This window comes from Podarcis cretensis (genome assembly GCF_951804945.1).
Source record: "Podarcis cretensis genome assembly, chromosome: 7".
Classification (NCBI taxonomy): Eukaryota; Metazoa; Chordata; class Lepidosauria; order Squamata; family Lacertidae; genus Podarcis; species Podarcis cretensis.
Genome location: NC_137176.1, coordinates 92131165 through 92151076, shown reverse-complemented (window position 1 = coordinate 92151076; position 19912 = coordinate 92131165). Strand labels below are relative to the sequence as shown.

Here is a 19912-nt window from a genome sequence, read left to right as displayed (position 1 = left end):
AGCGGCTTAGCGGCTCAGCGGCCATTAACGGCTTAGCGGCTTTAAGAAAAAGGAAACAAACTCGCAAGAACTCACAAGACGTTTTGTCTTGCGAAGCAAGCCCATAGGGAAATTCGTCTTGCGGAACGACTCAAAAAACGGAAAACTCTTTCATCTTGCGCGTTTTTCGTCTTGCGAGGCATTCGTCTTGCGAGGTACCACTGTATTTAAGAATCGGTGCTTGAGCATGTTTCACCCCTCTCTCTCCCTGAGGTGTCTTTTTAAAAAAAATAAAATAAAATTGTAAGTTTGTGGGCAGGGATTGCCTTGTTTTAACGACTGTACACTCTGGAAGCCCTTTCGGCTAAAGAGGAAGGTATATAGAAGCTATAAATAAATAAATAACCACTCCAATTGCTGATTTGGACTATTGGTTCCAGTTCTTATCTTTTCTGTGTCTTGCAGTTTGACTACCTGGTGGGGGAAAACGGTGTTGACTTGAGTGGATTTAATGGACGTTGAACAAAAAATGTATTGATTTCCTTAACTGAGGAGGTGTTCATGCCTGTTTTTAGCAAGACTCAAAAGTGCTCAGTGTAGTAGTAAAGGTAAAGGTAAAGGTACCCCTGCCCGTACGGGCCAGTCTTGACAGACTCTGGGGTTGTGCGCCCATCTCACTTAAGAGGCCAGGGGCCAGCGCTGTCCGGAGACACTTCCGGGTCACGTGGCCAGCGTGACATCGCTGCTCTGGCCAGAGCCAGAGCCAGAGCCAGAGCCGCACACGGAAACGCCGTTTACCTTCCCGCTGGTAAGCGGTCCCTATTTATCTACTTGCACCCGGAGGTGCTTTCGAACTGCTAGGTTGGCAGGCGCTGGGACCGAGCAGCGGGAGCGCACCCTGCCGCAGGGATTCGAACCGCCGACCTTTCAATCGGCAAGTCCTAGGCGCTGAGGCATTAACCCACAGCGCCACCTGCGTCCCTAGTAGTACATACCATCTAAATCAGTTTACTAGGTCCTGTATGGGATCTGTATAGAGCGGCTGCATTCTTCCCCTAGTTTAGATGAAGAATAGAAGGTGGTGGACTCTCCTTCCTTGAAGGTTTTTAAACAAGAGGTTGGATGGCCATCTGTAAGGGTTTATTCAGCTGCAATTCCTGCACTGCAGGGGGTGGAACTCGTTGACCCTTGGGGGGGGGGGTTCCCTCCCAACACTACAATGGTTGTATGAAGAGCTGTAGGAATCTCAATAATCAAGAATGCAAATAAAAACCTTTCCCCCCATTCATTTAAGGACATAGCCCTAAAAACACATGCATCTATATTATTATTATATTTATTTAAACCCCGCTTTTCCCCCTGACAAGGACTCAAAGCAGCTTAAGAATAAAATAAGAGCATAGTAGGAAAAAACCTTATTTAAAAACAAACTTTAATACATGTACTGTATTCATACATGATGCACGTATACACACACACTATATATGTGTGTGTGTAAAATAAGAGCATCTAAGCATAGAAGAAAAAAACCTTATTAAAAAAGCAATTAAACATTAATACATGTATTCATACATGATGCAAATATATACACACACTAAATTATATATATATATAATTTTATTTGTATGCCGCCTTTCCATATTTAAAACAATGGTCAAGGCGGCTTACAACATTACAATTATGATTTACATAATTACCAACATAACAAAAGTCACAAACAATAAATAAAACACAGCCAAATGGAAAACAATTTCCACATGTCATAAAATCTAAAAATACATTAATCTCAATAACAATTGAAAATGACATAGATGACAGGCTAAGCAGTTGGCTCCTTATCTCTCTCGCCCTGACCTAGCCACTGTGATCCACGCGACGGTCACCTTCAGACTGGATTATTGTAACTCGCTCTACGTGGGGCTGCCCTTGAGACTGACCCAGAAACTCCAGCGGGTGCAGAATGCCGCGGCGAGACTCCTTATGGGGTCTTCGCTGCGAGATCACATTCATCCGGTACTATACCAGCTGCACTGGCTCCCGGTGGAGTACAGGATCAGGTTTAAGGTGCTGGTTTTAACCTTTAAAGCCCTATACGGCCTAGGGCCCTCGTACCTACGGGACCGCCTCTCCTGGTATGCCCCACAGAGGACCTTATGGTCTTCAAATAAAAACATCTTGGAGATCCCGGGCCACAGAGAGGTTAGGCTGGCCTCAACCAGAGCCAGGGCCTTTTCAGCTGTGGCCCCGATCTGGTGGAACGCTCTGTCCCAAGAGACTAGGGCCCTGCGGGACTTGACATCTTTCCGCAGGGCCTGCAAGACAGAGCTGTTCCACCAGGACTTTGGCCAAGGCACAGCCTGACCCCCCTCCTTTGGTAATCCACATTAACCCAATGCTTGCCATTAATTCGCTTTTGAATTGATTTTAGAATGAATTGATTTTAGAATGTATTTCAATTATTTGAGTGTGATTTTATATAAACTGTGTTACTTTTATTGTTGTTAGCTGCTCTGAGCCCAGCTTTGGCTGGGGAGGGCGGGATATAAATAAAATTTATTTATTTATTATTATTTATAAAAAAATAAATTTTAAAAAGGAGCCCTCTCTGTCGAGCAGCAGCAGCAGCAGCAGCAGCAGCAGCAATCCTTTATGTATATTACATTTGAAACAGAGATATATTTGGAATAAAAGCCCCACGGCCCCAGCACCAGCGCCCGGTCCCAACTGCAGCCGCACAGCTGAATCACCAGCCATGTCAACTCCTGGCTGCAGATCCTACTTCCGCCCGGCCAGGAAGTCCCGCCCTCGGACATCCGGGCGACCCGCCTCTCCCGCCGAACTCTATGGTCAGTCAGCCCAGCCCGTTTCCGGTTCCTGCCAGGCAGAGGAGCCTCCAGGTGGGTCAGGAATCAGAGGCCGGTAGGGCTGGAAAGGGAACCCCAAAGGTCCTCTAGTCCAGCCCCTGCAATGCAGGGATCCCAGCTAAAGCCTCCATGGGAGGGGGCCACCCAAGCTTTGCCTAAAAGCCCCCAAGGAAGGAGAGTCCACCCCCTAAATAATAATAATAATAATAATAATATTTTTTTATTTATTCCCCGCCCTCCCCAGCCAAGGCCGGGCTCAGAGCGGCTTACAAGCAATAATAAAAACAAGATGAAGACTGGGGGAAATTTGTGGATTATCTGAAAAATATATGTGGTGTGAATACAACGCTAGCGGGATTTAAAGAGGCACTGTAAAAAAAGAAAATAAGTATTGTTTATGAGAAATAATAGGAGTAAGGAGGAAAAATGGCAATACGAAAGAAGGGAATGTGTATTAAAGGTATAACTACGGATGATTGTCAGAGACGTTGAAGGAAGTCAAAAAAATAACTATGATTTGTTGTATGCGGGATTGAACGAAGAATTGGAGGGAAATTTATAAAATGTATAATAATAAAAATTATTATAAAAAAAAAAGAATGATTACAAACTTAAAAACAAAAATAAATAGAAATAGAAAATATAATTTCATGCCACTGCCAAGTAGCTCTTAGCAGCAAAAAGTTAGCTGGAAGCTCCTTGCCTGTGACTTGAAGTCTTGGGTTCGAGTCCTGACCTCCAGAGCAGGAGAAAATAAGCTTGCTCCCTCTGCAATGTCATAGCCCTTTAGATATTTGAAAGTGGCTCTCTATTATTATTATTATTATTATTATTATTATTATTGACACATTCCAGCCAAGCAATTCTGCCCTCTTAACGACAGTCTCTGTTCAGGAACCATCTAATAATAATAATAATAATAATAATAATAATAATAATTTATTTATTTATACCCCGCCCATCTGGCTGGGCTTCCTCAGCCACTCTGGGCGGCTTCCAACAAAATATTAAAATATAATTGTGTGTTAAACATTAAAAGCTTCCCTAAACTCTTCTAATGCAGAAAGATTGGAAATTTCTAAATCTAATATAAGCAACGGTGTGAACTTTTTTTCACCAGTAGCTGTTTTTTATTAGGTTTTGTGTTTGTGTGTTTGTATTTTTTGTTGTTGTTGTATTTGTGGGGTGGTTGTTTTTTTAAAAAATGTAATGTTTTATTTTTTTAGTTTATGATTTTCAATTTTATACCTTTCCATAATCTTACAGTCATTTTAACATTTCGAAACTTACTTCCCCCTCTTTCTACAGTTCTTTAATTAAATCCCCCCCCCCGCATATTCCAAATTAACTTAATTTACTCCTTTGTTCATATACTTTAAATATATACCCTTCTAAAACTGCAGAGTTTGTAACGTGTTTTAAATTGTTTGCAACCCGTCCTGGGACCTTGCATGAAGAGTGGGTGGGAATCATAATTATTGCTGTTATTATTTTAATTTAACAGTTGGTCAGATGTCCACTCTCCCGCCTTTCGCTGTGCTGTTGACACCCATGGAAGGCAACGGTCCTTCCGATATCTTGGGTCTAAACTGTTTTTGCTCTTTGCCCTATTCGCTCAACTCCATTGAATGATAAAAATGGGACCTTTTTTTTGCCAGGAGCATGGATGGCATTGCGTCATCACAAAGTCACCTGAGTTTGGAGCAAGTTGAGCCAGGGTTGCCCCTACGGAGCATGGCTGCTGGCACAGAGAACCCTGAGAAGAAGATGCTTCTTCCCTTCGCTGTGTGGCTTGGAAACCCGGTAAGATTACAACAGAGTGGAAGGTGATGCGCCTGTTCATTATCCCTTTCCCAGTAGGGATCTATGCTTCCAGGTGCCATAAGAAAGCTGCAGAGATAGCGCAGGATAGTGCACATCCTGGAAATGATCTCTTTCAGCTTCTGCCTTCTGGAAGAAGATACAGTGGTGCCCCGCAAGACGAATGCCTCGCAAGACGGAAAACCTGCTAGACGAAAGGGTTTTCCGTTTTGGAGGTGCTTCGTAAAATGAATTTCCTATGGGCTTGCTTTGCAAGACGAAAATGTCTTGCGAGTTCCTGCGGGTTTTTTTCCCTCCCCCCCCCTTTTCTAAGCCACTAAGGCGCTTATCTGCTTATCCGCTAAGCCGATAAGCTGCTAAAAGCCGCTAAAAGCCGCTAATAGCGCTAATCCGCTAAGCCGTCAATGGGCTTGCTTCGCAAGACGAAAAATCCGCTAGACGAAGAGACTCGCGGAACGGATTAATTTCGTCTTGCGAGGCACCACTGTACAGGGTTATAAAGGCTAGAACTAGCCGCCTGAGAAACAGTTTCTACCCAAATGCGATTTTGGTTTTAAACACAGTGTAAGGTAGTCTCTGGGGGAGTATATTGTATTTAATTATGGGGTATCAGAGTTTTTAGGGACGCGGGTGGCGCTGTGGGTTAAACCACAGAACCTACGACTTGCCAATCAGAAGGTTGGCGGTTCGAACCCCTGCGACGGGGTGAGCTCCCATTGCTCAGTCCCTGCTCCTGCCAACCTAGCAGTTTGAAAGCACATCAAAGTACAAGTAGATAAATAGGTACCTGCCTACCGGCGGGTAGGCAAACGGCATTTCTGTTCGCTGCTCTGGTTCGCCAGAAGCGGCTTAGTCCTGCTGGCCACATGACCCGGAAGCTGTACGCCGGCTCCCTCGGCCAGTAAAGCGAGATGAGCGCCGCAACCCCAGAGTCAGCCACAACTGGACCTAAAGGTCAGGGGTCCCTTTACCTTTACCTTTTTAAGGTAGTCTCTATGGGAGTATATTGTATTTAATTATGGGGTATCAGAGTTTTTAGGGGACTAACCAGGTTGGGATAGCTGGGATAGCAGGCTTGCTGGTTTTTGAATGTCTGATGCAGATTTTTCAGTTTCGTTGTTCTGTATGGGATAATGACAATAAAGATTATCGTATCGTATCATATTGGATGGGGAACCTGCTGCCCTCCAAAGACTGTTGGACTCCAAAACCCATCACCCCAGTCAGTGGTCATGGATGATAGGTTATACTGGGGTCAGCATGGGCCAGATCACTCCTGACAATAAAGATTATCGTATCGTATCATATTGGATGGGGAACCTGCTGCCCTCCAAAGACTGTTGGACTCCAAAACCCATCACCCCAGTCAGTGGTCATGGATGATAGGTTATACTGGGGTCAGCATGGGCCAGATCACTCCTGTGGCGATCCTCCGTGGGCTGGACCAGCACAGCGCAATGCTGGAAATCACGCCTGCACATCCGCGGCGCCGAAAATTGCGTCTGCGCATGCCCAGATGCCGGAAACCGCGCCTGCGCAGAAGCAAATTTCGGTGTCTGGTCATTCACAGAAGCAATTTTCGGTGCTGTGGACATGTGCAGATGCAATTTTTGGTGCCGTGGACATGTGCAGATGCATTTTTCGGCATCTGGGCATGCGCAGAAGCGATTTCCAGAGCCCTGGAAGAGAGTCCCTGCTCTGTGCTGCGCCAGTTTAGTGCAGCGCATGGGGACTCTCTGAGCAGGTGGCTCGGTTTGGGGTCGGCTCATGGACCAGTTAATTGACCCTCATGGGCTACATCCGGCCCATGGACCTTAGGTTGCTGACCTCTGGATTATGCAGTCCAGCAGACACATGGAGAGTTCGTCATCAGGACCGGATTTAGGTTTGATGAGGGCCTAAGCTACTGAAGGTAATGGGGCCCTTTCTATGTCCAACAACAAATTGTTGCTGTTTTTTGTGTTGAATATATGCTATATGGTAATTTGTGGACCTAATAGGTATCTAAAGCCATTTGCACATAACAAATTATGTATTTTATCAAAGTAATTGTTGAACTGAAATACAATTATGAAGTATACTAATAGTGAAATACAATTTAGAAGAAGTATATTAATAGTGAAATAATTATTAAACTCTAACTTAAAATGATTTTTTAAATTCATAACAAACTTAATAATGCAAACAAGTTCCTTTGGAAACACACTTTCCAAAGACTCATAATGTAGTCTCTAGAAACTTGCTATGACATGAAATAATAAAAAGAAATAAACTTAAGGTTACACCTGTATGACTTCCCTCCACCTCAATTTGACTTACTTTATATATTAGAATCTTATTATCATTGCGTCCCTTACATATTATTCATTCCAATCCAAAACTGATTTTTTCAATTGTATCTTAAAATCAACTTTGCATACTTAGTCTATGCATATCAACATATTATCCCTGGAACAGTGTTTTTTCATATAGTCCTCAAAACACTGCCATTCCAACCTGAGTTTCTGATTTGTCAGGTGTCTTATGGCTGCCGTTAATTTAGCCAGGTTTATGAATTCACATATGTTGTTAATCCACTCTTCTTTTGTGGCGATACTGTCTCCATTCCAAATTCTAGCAAATACTAATTTGGCTGCTGCTGTGGCATATAAAAATAACTTTTTTTTATCTTGTGGGATGTCCTTTCCTAAAATCCCTAGCAAATATGCTTCTGGCTTCTTTTCAATGGATAATTTAAACTTCTTTTTTAACTCATTGCGGACTCATCCCCAGAATTTTTTTTTTTAGTTTTCTCACAGCTGCAGATCTGAGGGTTTTAATTTTACCAGAGGCTCTTGGGTTGCTATCTTGAAGCTAATTGGTGACATTAAATTGTCTGATAGTTTTAATATTGAGAGAAGAGATAGCCAGGGAAATGTTTTTTGAATTCCTGTTCCACTGTGAAATTTGTCTGCTTTCCTGAAGGAGTCTTGCCACTCTGTTTCACGCATAAAATGTTTTGTTTCCCCCTGCAGTGTGAGCGAGTTTCTTGCCCATATGATCCTAACCACCAAATGCCCAAATCTTCCCTGGAGAAGCATATGGTGTCCTGTAGGCTGAGAAAACTGGATTATTCCAAAGAGGAGGAGGTAATACTCTTTGCTAGTCTCCTTTTTGTGGGGATTCTTCATATTCTGGAACGGGAGAGAAACGCCTTAGTTTTTCTCAAAAACAATAGTCGCTTCCTATTTTTCAAACTTCGGAAGTTGGCACCCAGGGTGTGTTCTTCAGAATAGGATGAAAGAAAACCGAGTTTTTAAAAACTCGCATGAGATGATGATTAAAATTCAAGCTCAGTTTGGAACTAAATCTGAATGTTATACAAACTCTGCCTTTATTTTGGTCTCGTTTCTTGAGGAACCTGCTTTCTTCAAACATTGAACTGAAGGTCGCTTTGCAAAGCAGAGGAAGAAAAACGCATGGGGGGGAAATATGCAACTTAGGTTCAGCATAATAAATGGCATAGCTTAAGTAATGTGTTAGTATTTATTAATGTACTAATGTTTCTACTAGAGCCAAGAACTTTCAAATCAGCACAAGCATTCGGATTTAGGAGGTGATTTTGCATTGTGTCGACTGGGTTTGATTCATTGACAATAATTTCTGATCGAATCCCACAGGCCTCTCCACCTCTGCCATTTGCTTTCTCTACACCTGACAGGCACGTATAAGCATTGTGGAACACAGGCCAGTTGCTTCATCAGGCATCCTCAGTACATAAAGATGATAGGTAGCTTTGATGTAGTTTAATCTTTAGATAGATCTTAAGGGCCAGGAAGAGAGTTCACAAGGAGATGGCAAATACTGCCATCCTGTTTATTCCTGTCTATGACCTCCGGGGTTTTGCTGAATGCATTTCTCCTTTTATTCCTATTTTATTTACTCTGGACTACTATGCATGCTCAAGTAGGAAATAGTTTCTTTGTAGTTTTAACTTTGTCCCACGTGGTTGTTTTTTTTAAATGCTCAGAGGAAATCTGATTGGTTCTTACAAACACTGTGTAAAAAGTTCTTTTGTGAATAAAACGACCTGGGCCGAGGGGTGAAGAGGAATTATTATTATACACACTCCTCCCAGAGTTTTGCTGGTCAAGCCTCCTGTGTATTCTGTTAATCAGAGCCCAATCCTTCCTTGCTTTGGGAACGCTACATACAAATGAGGAGGACTGGATTAGCCACATTGGGGAGAGTGTTGAGTTCAGTTCCACTTCTGTAGCTGAGAGAATATCCACTGGTGACAATCATTGATTACTGAACAGCTTCATCTTTTATTTGCCTTTTGTCTTGCAGGCTGAAATGTACGATTCTGCTTTTTTCTTAGAGAAAGCAAAGATCCCTCACGTGCAGATGGGTGAGTGCGAATGTGGCAGTGAATATAAAGTAAAATATTGCACAGCCGACATGGTTCTTATTGTATGTTAGCAGAATAATCAAGCTCTGGGCCAGTGTGTCAGTGCAGCTGTGGACTGAATGAGGACCAATAAACTGAGTTTGAATCCTGGGGAAATTGAGGGTCTGTGAGTAGGTGGTCTCTGTGCTTGAAAGATAGGCCTATTTCCTTGTTTTGGATAGGTTGCGCTCCCCCTGAAAGGGCAGGTATATAGCTTGGTGCTTCTCCTGGATACATAGAATAGAATCATAGAATCATAGAGTTGGAAGAGACCACAAGGGCCATCGAGTCCAACCCCCTGCCAAGCAGGAAACACCATCAGAGCACTCCTGACATATGGTTGTCAAGCCTCTGCTTAAAGACCTCCAAAGAAGGAGACTCCACCACACTCCTTGGCAGCAAATTCCACTGTCAAACAGCTCTTACTGTCAGGAAGTTCTTCCTAATGTTTAGGTGGAATCTTCTTTCTTGTAGTTTGGAGCCATTGCTCCGTGTCAGCTTCTCTGGAGCAGCAGAAAACAACCTTTCTCCCTCCTCTATGTGACATCCTTTTATATATTTGAACATGGCTATCATATCACCCCTTAACCTCCTCTTCTCCAGGCTAAACATACCCAGTTCCCTTAGCCGTTCCTCATAAGGCATCGTTTCCAGGCCTTTGACCATTTTGGTTGCCCTCCTCTGGACACGTTCCAGTTTGTCAGTGTCCTTCTTGAACTGTGGGGCCCAGAACTGGACACAGTACTCCAGGTGAGGTCTGACCAGAGCAGAATACAGTGGCACTATTACTTCCCTTGATCTAGATGCTATACTCCTATTGATGCAGCCCAGAATTGCATTGGCTTTTTTTAGCTGCCGTGTCACACTGTTGGCTCATGTCAAGTTTGTGGTCAACCAAGACTCCTAGATCCTTTTCACATGTACTGCTCTCAAGCCAGGTGTCACCTGTGTCCTTAGAAGCCCAAATGACCTCTGGGTAGGAGTCACATTTATAAAAACAGCTATTTTTCTAAATAAGACAAATAGCTTATCTGAAATTTGGGTGCTATGTTGTTCACTGACTTCGTGATCATTTAGTCCAAGGAGCCTAGAATAATAATAATAATAATAATAATAATAATAATAATAATAACAACAAAATAAAAGAAAAAAAATTCCTTCCAGTAGCACCTTAAAGACCAACTAAGTTAGTTCTAGGTATGAGCTTTCGTGTGCATGCACACTTCTTCAGATACTTCTTCAGAAGACTTCTTCTTTCGTGCATGCACACGAAAGCTCATACCTAGAACTAACTTAGTTGGTCTTTAAGGTGCTACTGGAAGGAATTTTTTTTCTTTTATTTTGTTTTGACTATGGCAGACCAACACGGCTACCTACCTGTAACTAATAATAATAATAATAATAATAATAATAAAATAATTTATTTATACCCCGCCCATCTGGCTGGGTTTCCCCAGCCACTCTGAGCGGCTTCCAACAAAGATTAAAAATACATTAAAATGTATATTAAATATTAAAGAATATTAAAGGTATCCATAGGGAAACAGGTCTAGAAAATCTTTTTTTATATGCCGCATAATTAAAATTTCTGATCTCAGAATGTGAATGGCTTTTAAAACCATGTCAGGTGCTGCTTAATGTATATTGGGTATTGCAGATTGAATCGTCTGTCTTTAGACTTCCAAGTGTCCTAAATATAGTTAGCATTCTTATATGTCCTCCTTTATTTTGCTGCAGACAAGAATCTGCAATTTGACATCATTAAACAAGCCATTGCTAAAGAGAGTGGAAGTTATGGTTCAGCTAAGTAGGGATTCTGAAGTGACAATCATTTTTGGTTCCTGGTGAGTCTTGTCTGCTTTGTATGCAGGAGAATGTTTTTATACAGTGATTTCTGGCTTTCCCATTTTATCTCCGTTTCTTGGAATGCCCTGAAAATGCTTATATTCTTGAGGCTCAGTCATTCCTTATATAAGCCTTCCCTTTTGGCTGACATGCAGCCTGATCTATGGAAGCGAGCCAGACTCTGAACCACCCAGCATTATTAGTTCTGCTAAATGTACATACCTTGGTTCTCAAACGCCTTGGTTCCCAAACGTCAAAAACCCAGAGGTGTTCCGGTTTTCAAATGTTTTACAGAAGCCGAACATCCAATGCAGCTGTCGGCTATTATTTCTGGGCGCCTGCACCAATCTGAAGCTGCGCCTTCGTTTTTAACATTTCGGAAGTCAAACGGACTTCTGGAACGGATTAAGTTTGGCGCTTTCATTTTCGCTCTTTATTTTGCGTTTTTGTTTTTGGAGCTTTTTTGGTTGATTTGTTTTTGTGACTGTGTGGAATCCAGTTCAGCTACAGATTGATTGATTGTGTGACTGTGGAAATGGATAAAAGCCCCCCCCATCCAAACAATGACTCTCATCACGAGACCTGGGAGAGGAAATTTAAGACTTATCTACAAAAATATTGTAATTTGGTTGAATGTTAAGAAGGATGCTAGATCATAAATAATGGCCTACCACTGAATTAGATTTGATTCTGACGATAAGCGAGATTAAGGAAAATATAAATTTATTGGAGAATTGTTAGATTTTATTAAAATGAGCGGAGATAAGATTGTAAACAAGTGGGTAATTTGCTTGGAAAAATTTTTCTTTTCTGTAACGATGTAAGTGCGAGCGGGAGACGTGGGGGAGTCCAAAGAAGTGATGAAACTATGTTATAATATAAGTAATGTTGTTTATTTATGCATTTTTATTCAAAAACTTTAATAAATATGTATTTAAAAAAAACAAAAAACAATGACTCTCATCAGAGCAAGTAAGAAAATTAATGTTAATTTTAATCATCTACAGTACACAGTACATTGATTCTTGTGTCACGAGTTCCATGTGTTCTTCCCAGCCCTCCGCTCCAGATCATGTGTCTGTTTTGAATGCTCCAGGTGCCTATTCCTTCCTACCTGTTGAAGTCCCACAGAACCACAAGCGCTATGTCTGCGACCTGACCCAAGCCGACCGTCTGGCCATTTACGATTACGTCCTCGCGGAAACGAAGAAGCAGAGGTCAAGATCCCAGCTGGCCGAAAACGACAGCGATCTCTTCGTAGACCTGGCAGCAAAAGTAAACCAAGGTCAGGGGGAAACCGTTACAGCTGTACTCCGTGTGACATTTGAAAGTCACAAAATGTGGGATCGGATTTGGTACACTTTTGCTCAGGCAGCCCCCTGCTTGAATTAGATCTCTCCACCTACAGTCGAGTCGTTTACCTTATCTCGGTCTTTTTGAAGTTGTATTTTCTTCCATTTCCCCCAGTGATATTTGTAGGAATAACGGAGATGACAGGAGGTTGGATGCAGGTGAGCTGTGCAGAAGCACGCTGGCAAGCGTGCTCCAGGCAAGCTGCCAGCTAGCTCTGCAGAGGCTCCTTTTATTGTTGTTGTTGTTGTTTAGTCGTGTCCGCCTCTTCATGACCCCCTGGACCAGAGCACACCAGGCACTTCTGTCTTCCACTGCCTCCCGCAGTTTGGTCAAACTCATGCTGGTAGCTTCGAGAACACTGTCCCACCATCTCGTCCTCTGTCGTCCCCTTCTCCTTGCGCCCTCCATCTTTCCCAACATCAGGGTCTTTTCCAGGGAGTCTTCTCTTCTCATGAGGTGGCCAAAGTCTTGGAGCCTCAGCTTCAGGAACTGCCCTTCCAGTGAGCACTCAGGGCTGATTTCCTTCAGAATGGAGAGGTTTGATCTTCTTGCAGTCCATGGGACTCTCAAGAGTCTCCTCCAGTACCAGAATTCAAAAGCAAAATTCAATTATTCGGCAATCAGCCTTCTTTATGGTCCAGCTCTCACTTCCATACATCACGACTGGGAAAACCATAGCTTTAACTATACGGACCTTTGTTGGCAAGGTGACGTCTCTGCTTTTTAAGATGCTGTCTAGGTTTGTCACTGCTTTTCTCCCAAGAAGCAGGCGTCTTTTAATTTCGTGACTGCTGTCACCATCTGCAGTGATCATGGAGCCCAAGAAAGGAAAATCTCTCACTGCCTCCACTTCTTCCCCTTCTATTTGCCAGGAGGTGATGGGCCCAGTGGCCATGATCTTTGTTTTTTTGATGTTGAGCTTCAGACCATATTTTGCGTTCTCCTCTTTCACCCTCCTTAAAAGGTTCTTTAATTCCTCCTCACTTTCTGTCATCAAGGTTGTGTCATCTGCATATCTGAGGTTGTTGATATTTCTTCCGGCAATCTTAATTCCGGCTAGGGATTCATCCAGCCTTTTATTAGCAGAAGTCAAAAATTGGAAACAGTAGTGAAACCACCCTGAACTTTTCCATCTAAGCACATTTCCAGCATTAGCAAATACACGTGTCAGCAGGTGTTTCCCTCAGATGTTCCCCCCGATACTTGATTACGTCTGCGTCCCCCGTCATGCTCCAGCCAAGCGATATGTCTAACAAACAAATTGTGAGAGGACAGTAATAAGAAAAGAGAAGAAGATAGTAAATTGAAGGAGTTAATTTTATTAGAAAGAGGATTTTGGAAAACTGTTACAAGGTGATACAATGAAATTCAGTTAGGGGGGATTTGAGGACGTCGGACAACAATGAAAGTTAAGATGGGTTCTAGAAGTGTTTATATTTTTCATTTTATTTTCTTTTAGTATTGTAATGTGTTTTCTTGTGTGTGTATTATATGTTATATTTGTCATAAATGTGGAAAATCAATAAAAAAAAATTTGGGAAAAAAATTATGAGAGTACAAAAGGTCAGGGGGAAAACCCTGTTTTCTAGCCAAGGGGGCAAAAGGTCAGGGAAAGCAGGTGCAACGCTCCTTGACATATTGTTGCACGTCTGGTGCGAGGTTTGCCTTCGCAAAGCGGAGCGTTACCTCCACAGATATTGTACACCATCTGTGAATTAAAGCTGGTGTTTCTAATGAAATGAAATAACCTCTTCTTTTGACTTTAGATGACGGTCAGAAAGGTCCAAAATCCCACCTTGAAATTCTCGCAGAGATGCGGGATTATAAAAGACGACGTCAGTCCTACAGAGCGAAGAATGTCCACATTACCAAGAAATCCTACACAGAGGTGAGTTACAGGGAGCTGGGGAGACGGTGGGTATCCTTGCAGGAATCAAAACACTTCTCAGTTGGCACAAAACATCCAAGTTACAGGGAACCAGGCAGAGGGCCTTCTCGGTAGTGGCACCCGCCCTGTAGAACGCCCTCCCACCAGATGTCAAAGAGAACAACAACTATTAAACTTTTAGAAGACATTTGAAGGCAGCCCTGTTTGGGGAAGCTTTTAATGTTTGATGTATTACTGTATTTTAATATTTGGTTGGAAGCCGCCCACAGTGGCTGGGGAAGCTCAGCCAGATGGGCGGGGTATAAAAAATAATTTTTTATTTATTAAACTCAAGTGGTTTAGGATTTCTAGTATACCCAATGTTTTAGGCTGAGCTGCCTTACAAATGTGCATTTTAAAGAAGTGTCCGGTCACCTTAATGTTTGGCAAGCTCTCCTGCCCAGCTGAGATTTCACCGTTTGCCTGATTTCCACTCCTGTCTGTGGTCCCTGCCCAGGTGATCAGGGATGTGATTGGCGTTCACATGGAGGAGCTTGCTGCTCACTGGCAGGAGGAGAACAGGAACGCAGAATCTTGCGAAGACGAAAACTCCTCTAAGTCTACAGGGAGGTAAGAACCGTCGCTACAAAACACTCGCGGGGACCCTGGTATCTTGTGAACTGATGCAAATGGTCTTGGGGTTGCAGCTTTTCCAGGTCAACTCTGGAATACAGAATTGTACGAGCTGGAAGGGAGTCAAATTACAAGGAAGGAGATTCCGATTAACCTGAAAAAGAACTTTCTGACAGTAAGAGCTGTTTGACCCCATCAGTGTCAGGAGCTCAGCCTACACTCGAGTAGGACCCTGACAGAGACACATTCCCGACTGGCATGTTCACTCCCTCCTGGTCGATCGTTTGGGAGCATCAGAAGCTTTCTTCTGCCCAAACATCACAGCGACCGATGCCAACAGACATTGGCACACTTAGGGATCCGCGGAGTTTGTGCAGCTGCATAACAGACCTCAGCAACTCCGCATTTTGGCTAATCTCAAGCTACCAGCATGAGTTTGACCAAACTGCGGGAGGCAGTGGAAGACAGGAGGGCCTGGCGTGCTCTGGTCTATGGGGTCACGAAGAGTCGGACACGACTAAACAACAATAACTTTATTTACATATAAACACACACGGAGCACTGCAACATGGCTCCCTCTCTCTCTAGCATCAGACAGCAAAGAGGAAAAGAACAAAGGACAATAGTCCCACTTCACGGAACACAGTAACACAAACATCCTGTCTCCGTCACTTCCCACTCTGTGGAGTCAAAACATATACCGTCATGTGATAGACAGAAATCTCATGACTGCAGTCACGGAGCAGGAATTCTAACACTCAGAAGGTGGAACACTTTCCCTCAGAGCTTTTTAAACAGAGGTTGGGTGGCCATCCGTCAGGAATACAGTGGTGCCCCGCAAGACGAACGCATCGCAAGACGGAAAACCCGCTAGACGAAAGGGTTTTCTGTTTTGGAGGCACTTCGCAAAACGAATTTCCCTATGGGCTTGCTTCGCAAGACGAAAATGTCTTGCGAGTTCCTGCGGGTTTTTTCCCTCCCCCCCTTTTTCTAAGCCGCTAAGCCGCTTATCAGCTGATCCACTAAGCCGATAAGCCGCTAATAGCGCTAATCCGCTAAGCCGTCAATGGGCTTGCTTCGCAAGACGAAAAAACCGCTAGACGAAGAGAATCGCGGAACGGATTAATTTCGTCTTGCGAGGCACCACTGTACTTTAGCTGTAATTCCTGCATTGCTGGGGGTTGCGCAAGATCAGGGGTCGGCAAGGTTTTTGTGGCTTCGGCCGGTCCACGGTCCTGCAGATGCCATGGTGGGCCGGACTGCGCACACACACGCATGCGCAGACGCTATTTCCGGCATGGAGGAGGCCTGCACAGCTTCCCATTGCCTGCAGGAGCTTCCTGCAGCCAAACGGAAGCTGGCCAGCATTGCAGAAGGCGGTCCCCGCTCTGCTCCACCCCAGTTTAGCGCAGCGCACGGGAGCCAACCCACCCAGCGAGCAGCGGGGGTTCAGGGGCCGGTTAAACGACCCCCATGGGCTGCTTGTGGCCCATGGGCCTTAGGTTACTGACCCCTGTGCAAGGTGATCCTCAGTGCCCCTTCCAACTCTACAATTCTGTGATTCTATCTCTAGGAGTTCAGGGACCTTTAGGAGTCTTCCAGAAACCAGCTGTGCTGCCGCTTCTTTGTGCACTAATGCCCCACCATTTCATGAAGCCCTTAGCTGATTTCTCCCCCATTTCTCCTTAAATGCTAAAGTCTCTAGGGCTGCCTTGTACAATCTTATTTACAACTTTCCTCTCTTCCACAGCGAGTGGCAAACACAAGATTGTGCAGCAAAAATGTTCTCCTCCTCTTCCCACTAAATCCCCCATTGTGATGTGAGGGATAGACTATGTTGGTGATAATGGTTTGGGGCTCATATGTTGTGCTAGGGGAAAAATCTCTCTCCTGTTGTAAGGAGGTGTTTTGCAATTTTTCAGAGGAAGACAAGGCTGCAGTATTTTGCAGACGTGATTGTTAACCAAGTCAGCATCTTTTCCAGATTATTAATTACTGACTTGCTGACCATACAAAAACAGACATAGCAGTTTATTTCCCCTAAATTAAATGATCTGTACTCTAATAAAGCAATTATGCACCCGCACTCTTTATTAGAAAAGAAGAGCGAAGGTCTACCTCGGCTGACTCAAGACAGTCTAGTGGAAGTTCAAAGGATGCTGATTCTTCTCGCCATAAGAGGAATTCCAGCCGAAGTCCGGGCAAACGGAAAAGGAGTCGGGGAAGAGAGAGAGGCAAGGAGTCCCGAAAGAAAAAAGCAAGGCGAGTCCTGCCCTTCGTCTCTTGACTTCCAGTGATTGGCACCGTGTTCATCAAACATCATATCAAGGTTCAGCTGAATGTGCCACAGAGTGGCTTGCAAATACATGCAACCCGCGGAGGACCTTAAGGTCTATGAATAACCATAGTTTAGAGGTCCCGGGCCCTAAGGAAGTCAGACTATCCTCCACCAGGGCCTTTTCAGTGGTGGCTCCGACCTGGTGGAATGCTCTGTCCCAGGAGACCAGGGCCATGCAGGATTTAACCTCCTTCCGTCGGGCCTGTAAGACAGAGCTATTCCGCCTGGCCTTTAATTTGACTTCAGCCTGATCTTTTATTTCCCTTCTCTTCCCTCCCCCTCCCCTTTTATGAAGATCACCTGCTCTGAGACCCCACAGCTAATTCTCCCCTGGTCTCCTCGCTGGCCCAAGTAGGACCAATTCAACCAGCTAGCCCTGGGGATTATCTAATTGATTTCTGAACTTTGAATTTTATTGTTATTCATGTTTTTATACTGCATTTTATGCTGCTTTTATAATTAAGTGTTTTAAATTTGTTGTTAGCCGCCCTGAGCCTGGTTTTTGAACCAGGAAGCGCAGGGTATAAATAAAAAATTATTATTATTATTGTTATTATCTCACATGAGGGTTTGGTTCCTGGGATCCACACGTAAGTGCAAAAACTCATGAAGCCAAGAACCCCTGGATCTGGCCCCCCAGTCCTCGCAAGGTAGAGATCTGCTTACCCAATTTCGGGGAAGGAGATGCAAGGCCTGTGGGATGCTGTTAGAGCTCTTGCACCGTCTTCCCTAAGCTGGGTAAGTTTGCAATTGCAGGGAGAATAAATAAATGGAGAGTGGATTTTCTCCAATCTTCCTTCCTTCCTTCATTCCACCCACACAAAGCTGAGATTGCATATGTCAAATAAGCATAAAATGCGAGTTACCTGTCACACCGTCTTATTGCTTAAGCACTGCTTAAATCCCAAGATCAGACCTAACCCAACAGTTTTGCCCAACAGCTGGTGTTTTGTTCGTTCAGATACTCTTTATTTTACCCCTCCTAGACTTGTCTGTAACATCTGCACAGCTCTTCAAGGGCTAAAGCACATGTTATGCACTTTATTGCACTATCCGAAATACGTGCAAGGGACGCGGGTGGCACTGTGGGTTAAACCACAGAGCCGATCAGAAGGTTGGCGGTTTGAATCCCCGCGACGGGGTGAGCTCCCGTTGCTTGGTCCCTGCTCCTGCCAACCTAGCAGTTCAAAAGCACGTCAAAGTGCAAGTAGATAAATAGGTACCGCTCCGGCGGGAAGGTAAACGGCGTTTCTGTGCGCTGCTCTGGTTCGCCAGAAGCGGCTTAATCCTGCTGGCCACATGACCCAGAAGCTGTATGCCGGCTCCCTTGGCCAGTAAAGTGAGATGAGCGCCGCAACCCCAGAGTCAGCCACGACTGGACCTAATGGTCAGGGGTTCCTTTAACTTTACCTTTCAAATACATGTACCTATCTCGTGTGTGTGTCTCAAAATTTTGTACACCATGCTCCAGCCGTAAGTTGTTGTTGTTAATGTATTTATTACCTGACCTCATCCCAAGGTTCCAGGGCAGGTTGCAACAAGAAAAACAACATTAAAAAGAATTCAAAGCAAGTTTGCCCTATTAGAGAAAAATACCATATTCTCTCTCTCTAAGGTGCAAACAGCAATTTGTGTAGGAATTGAGAGCGATTTTCTAAATGGCATAGGTGTCAAAGAGTTTAAAACTTACCTCCATGCAGCCGAAAGCAAGTTCAAATACCTGGAGTTGCAATTGGGTTAAAATGGATTTTCTGTGTGATATGTAGCTTGGCCTAAGAATAGCCAAAAAGGGAATAACCATACCTAAAATATCTTACTAACAGAATATTTACAGTTGTTGGGTGGAGTTTGTGTGATGCAAGAGTAACAAGGAATGGAAGTGGAGGCAGTGCTGTGTATCTCAGCTTCATCTCAATGGGGATGAGGATAGAAAGGTTGAGCCACAGTCTTCATGGAAAATAAGGGTAGATTTCTGAGGGATTTGGGTCGCTTTGTATCGGGAGTGCTAAAGACTTACATAATGATGTTTTTCGTTTTCTTTCAGACATGAAGGCAAGCATCGCAGTCACAAAAGGAAAAAATGAAACCCGTGTAGTAAAAGTCTGTCGGCAATGCCAATTATAGAAGTCAAGCTGTGCTCTGTCAATTGTTTCACCCATTAATAAATGCCGTGCAAAAAAATTCCCTTTTCCAGTTTAGCTTCCTTTACTGAGGAGTAATGGGAGCGAGATGCAAAGGTCACTGTTTGGTCAGACAGAATGGTTTTTATTTTATTTTTATTTCTTTTATTAAAGATTTTCTTGATTTACAAAAGTGTGTGCAATGTCTCTCTCTCTCGTATTCCCGCCCCCCCCATGTAACATTTTTACAAATCGGTTTCATTTGTTGAAACATTAGGAAGAAAAGGGGGGAAGAGGTGGAGGGAGGGAAAGATGAGTGGGGTCGGGTGGCGATATTTCTATTTTACTTAATATATGTGGGGTTTTGCGTCAGCGTTGATTGTGCAGGTTCTTTGCTGTTCACTTGTGTTCCTTTGGTGGTGAGAGAGGTTGGGGTTGGCCGAGGGTGTGGTTGTTCATTTGTGGTTGGCTCTGGTGGTCTTTGTTTTCGTGTGTGAGTGGGTGTTTTGGATCAGGTTAGCCATATTGATTTTTATGCTGTTGGTAGATTATTGTTCTTGTCTTGTTGGGCTGTGTATGTGATAAAGGGAAGCCATACCGGGGTGAAGGCATCTTCTTCTATTTGTCCCCATGTCAGTTTCAGTTTATTGGTTAATTTTTCTA

The 19912-nt window shown here is 43.7% G+C and overlaps 1 protein-coding gene and 1 long non-coding RNA gene across 2 annotated transcripts in view; one reads left to right on the top strand and one right to left on the bottom strand.

Annotated features, from left to right (window-relative positions):
- The window catches only part of LOC307220594, a 144469-nt gene that overhangs the window by 102105 nt on the left and 22452 nt on the right, over window positions 1-19912 (bottom strand). The gene's annotated exons all lie outside the window — the stretch shown is intronic.
- SNRNP48 (small nuclear ribonucleoprotein U11/U12 subunit 48) lies at window positions 2609-19442 on the top strand. The gene is made up of 10 exons (XM_079984472.1): window positions 2609-2876; window positions 4502-4646; window positions 7679-7792; window positions 8994-9054; window positions 10831-10896; window positions 12035-12223; window positions 14058-14179; window positions 14676-14788; window positions 16889-17053; window positions 19174-19442. The coding sequence occupies exons 2-10, from the start codon at window positions 4506-4508 to the stop codon at window positions 19211-19213; spliced, it is 1011 nt and encodes a 336-aa protein (XP_079840598.1). The 5' UTR covers window positions 2609-2876; window positions 4502-4505; the 3' UTR covers window positions 19214-19442.

Excerpts from the sequence above, each read along its gene's own strand:
- SNRNP48 (XM_079984472.1), top strand. The coding sequence starts at position 4,506 with ATGGATGGCATTGCGTCATCACAAAGTCACCTGAGTTTGGAGCAAGTT. Across the intron at positions 12,224-14,057 it reads GGCAGCAAAAGTAAACCAAG|ATGACGGTCAGAAAGGTCCA; the intron begins GTCAGGGGGAAA and ends TTTTGACTTTAG. Across the intron at positions 14,180-14,675 it reads CCAAGAAATCCTACACAGAG|GTGATCAGGGATGTGATTGG; the intron begins GTGAGTTACAGG and ends GTCCCTGCCCAG.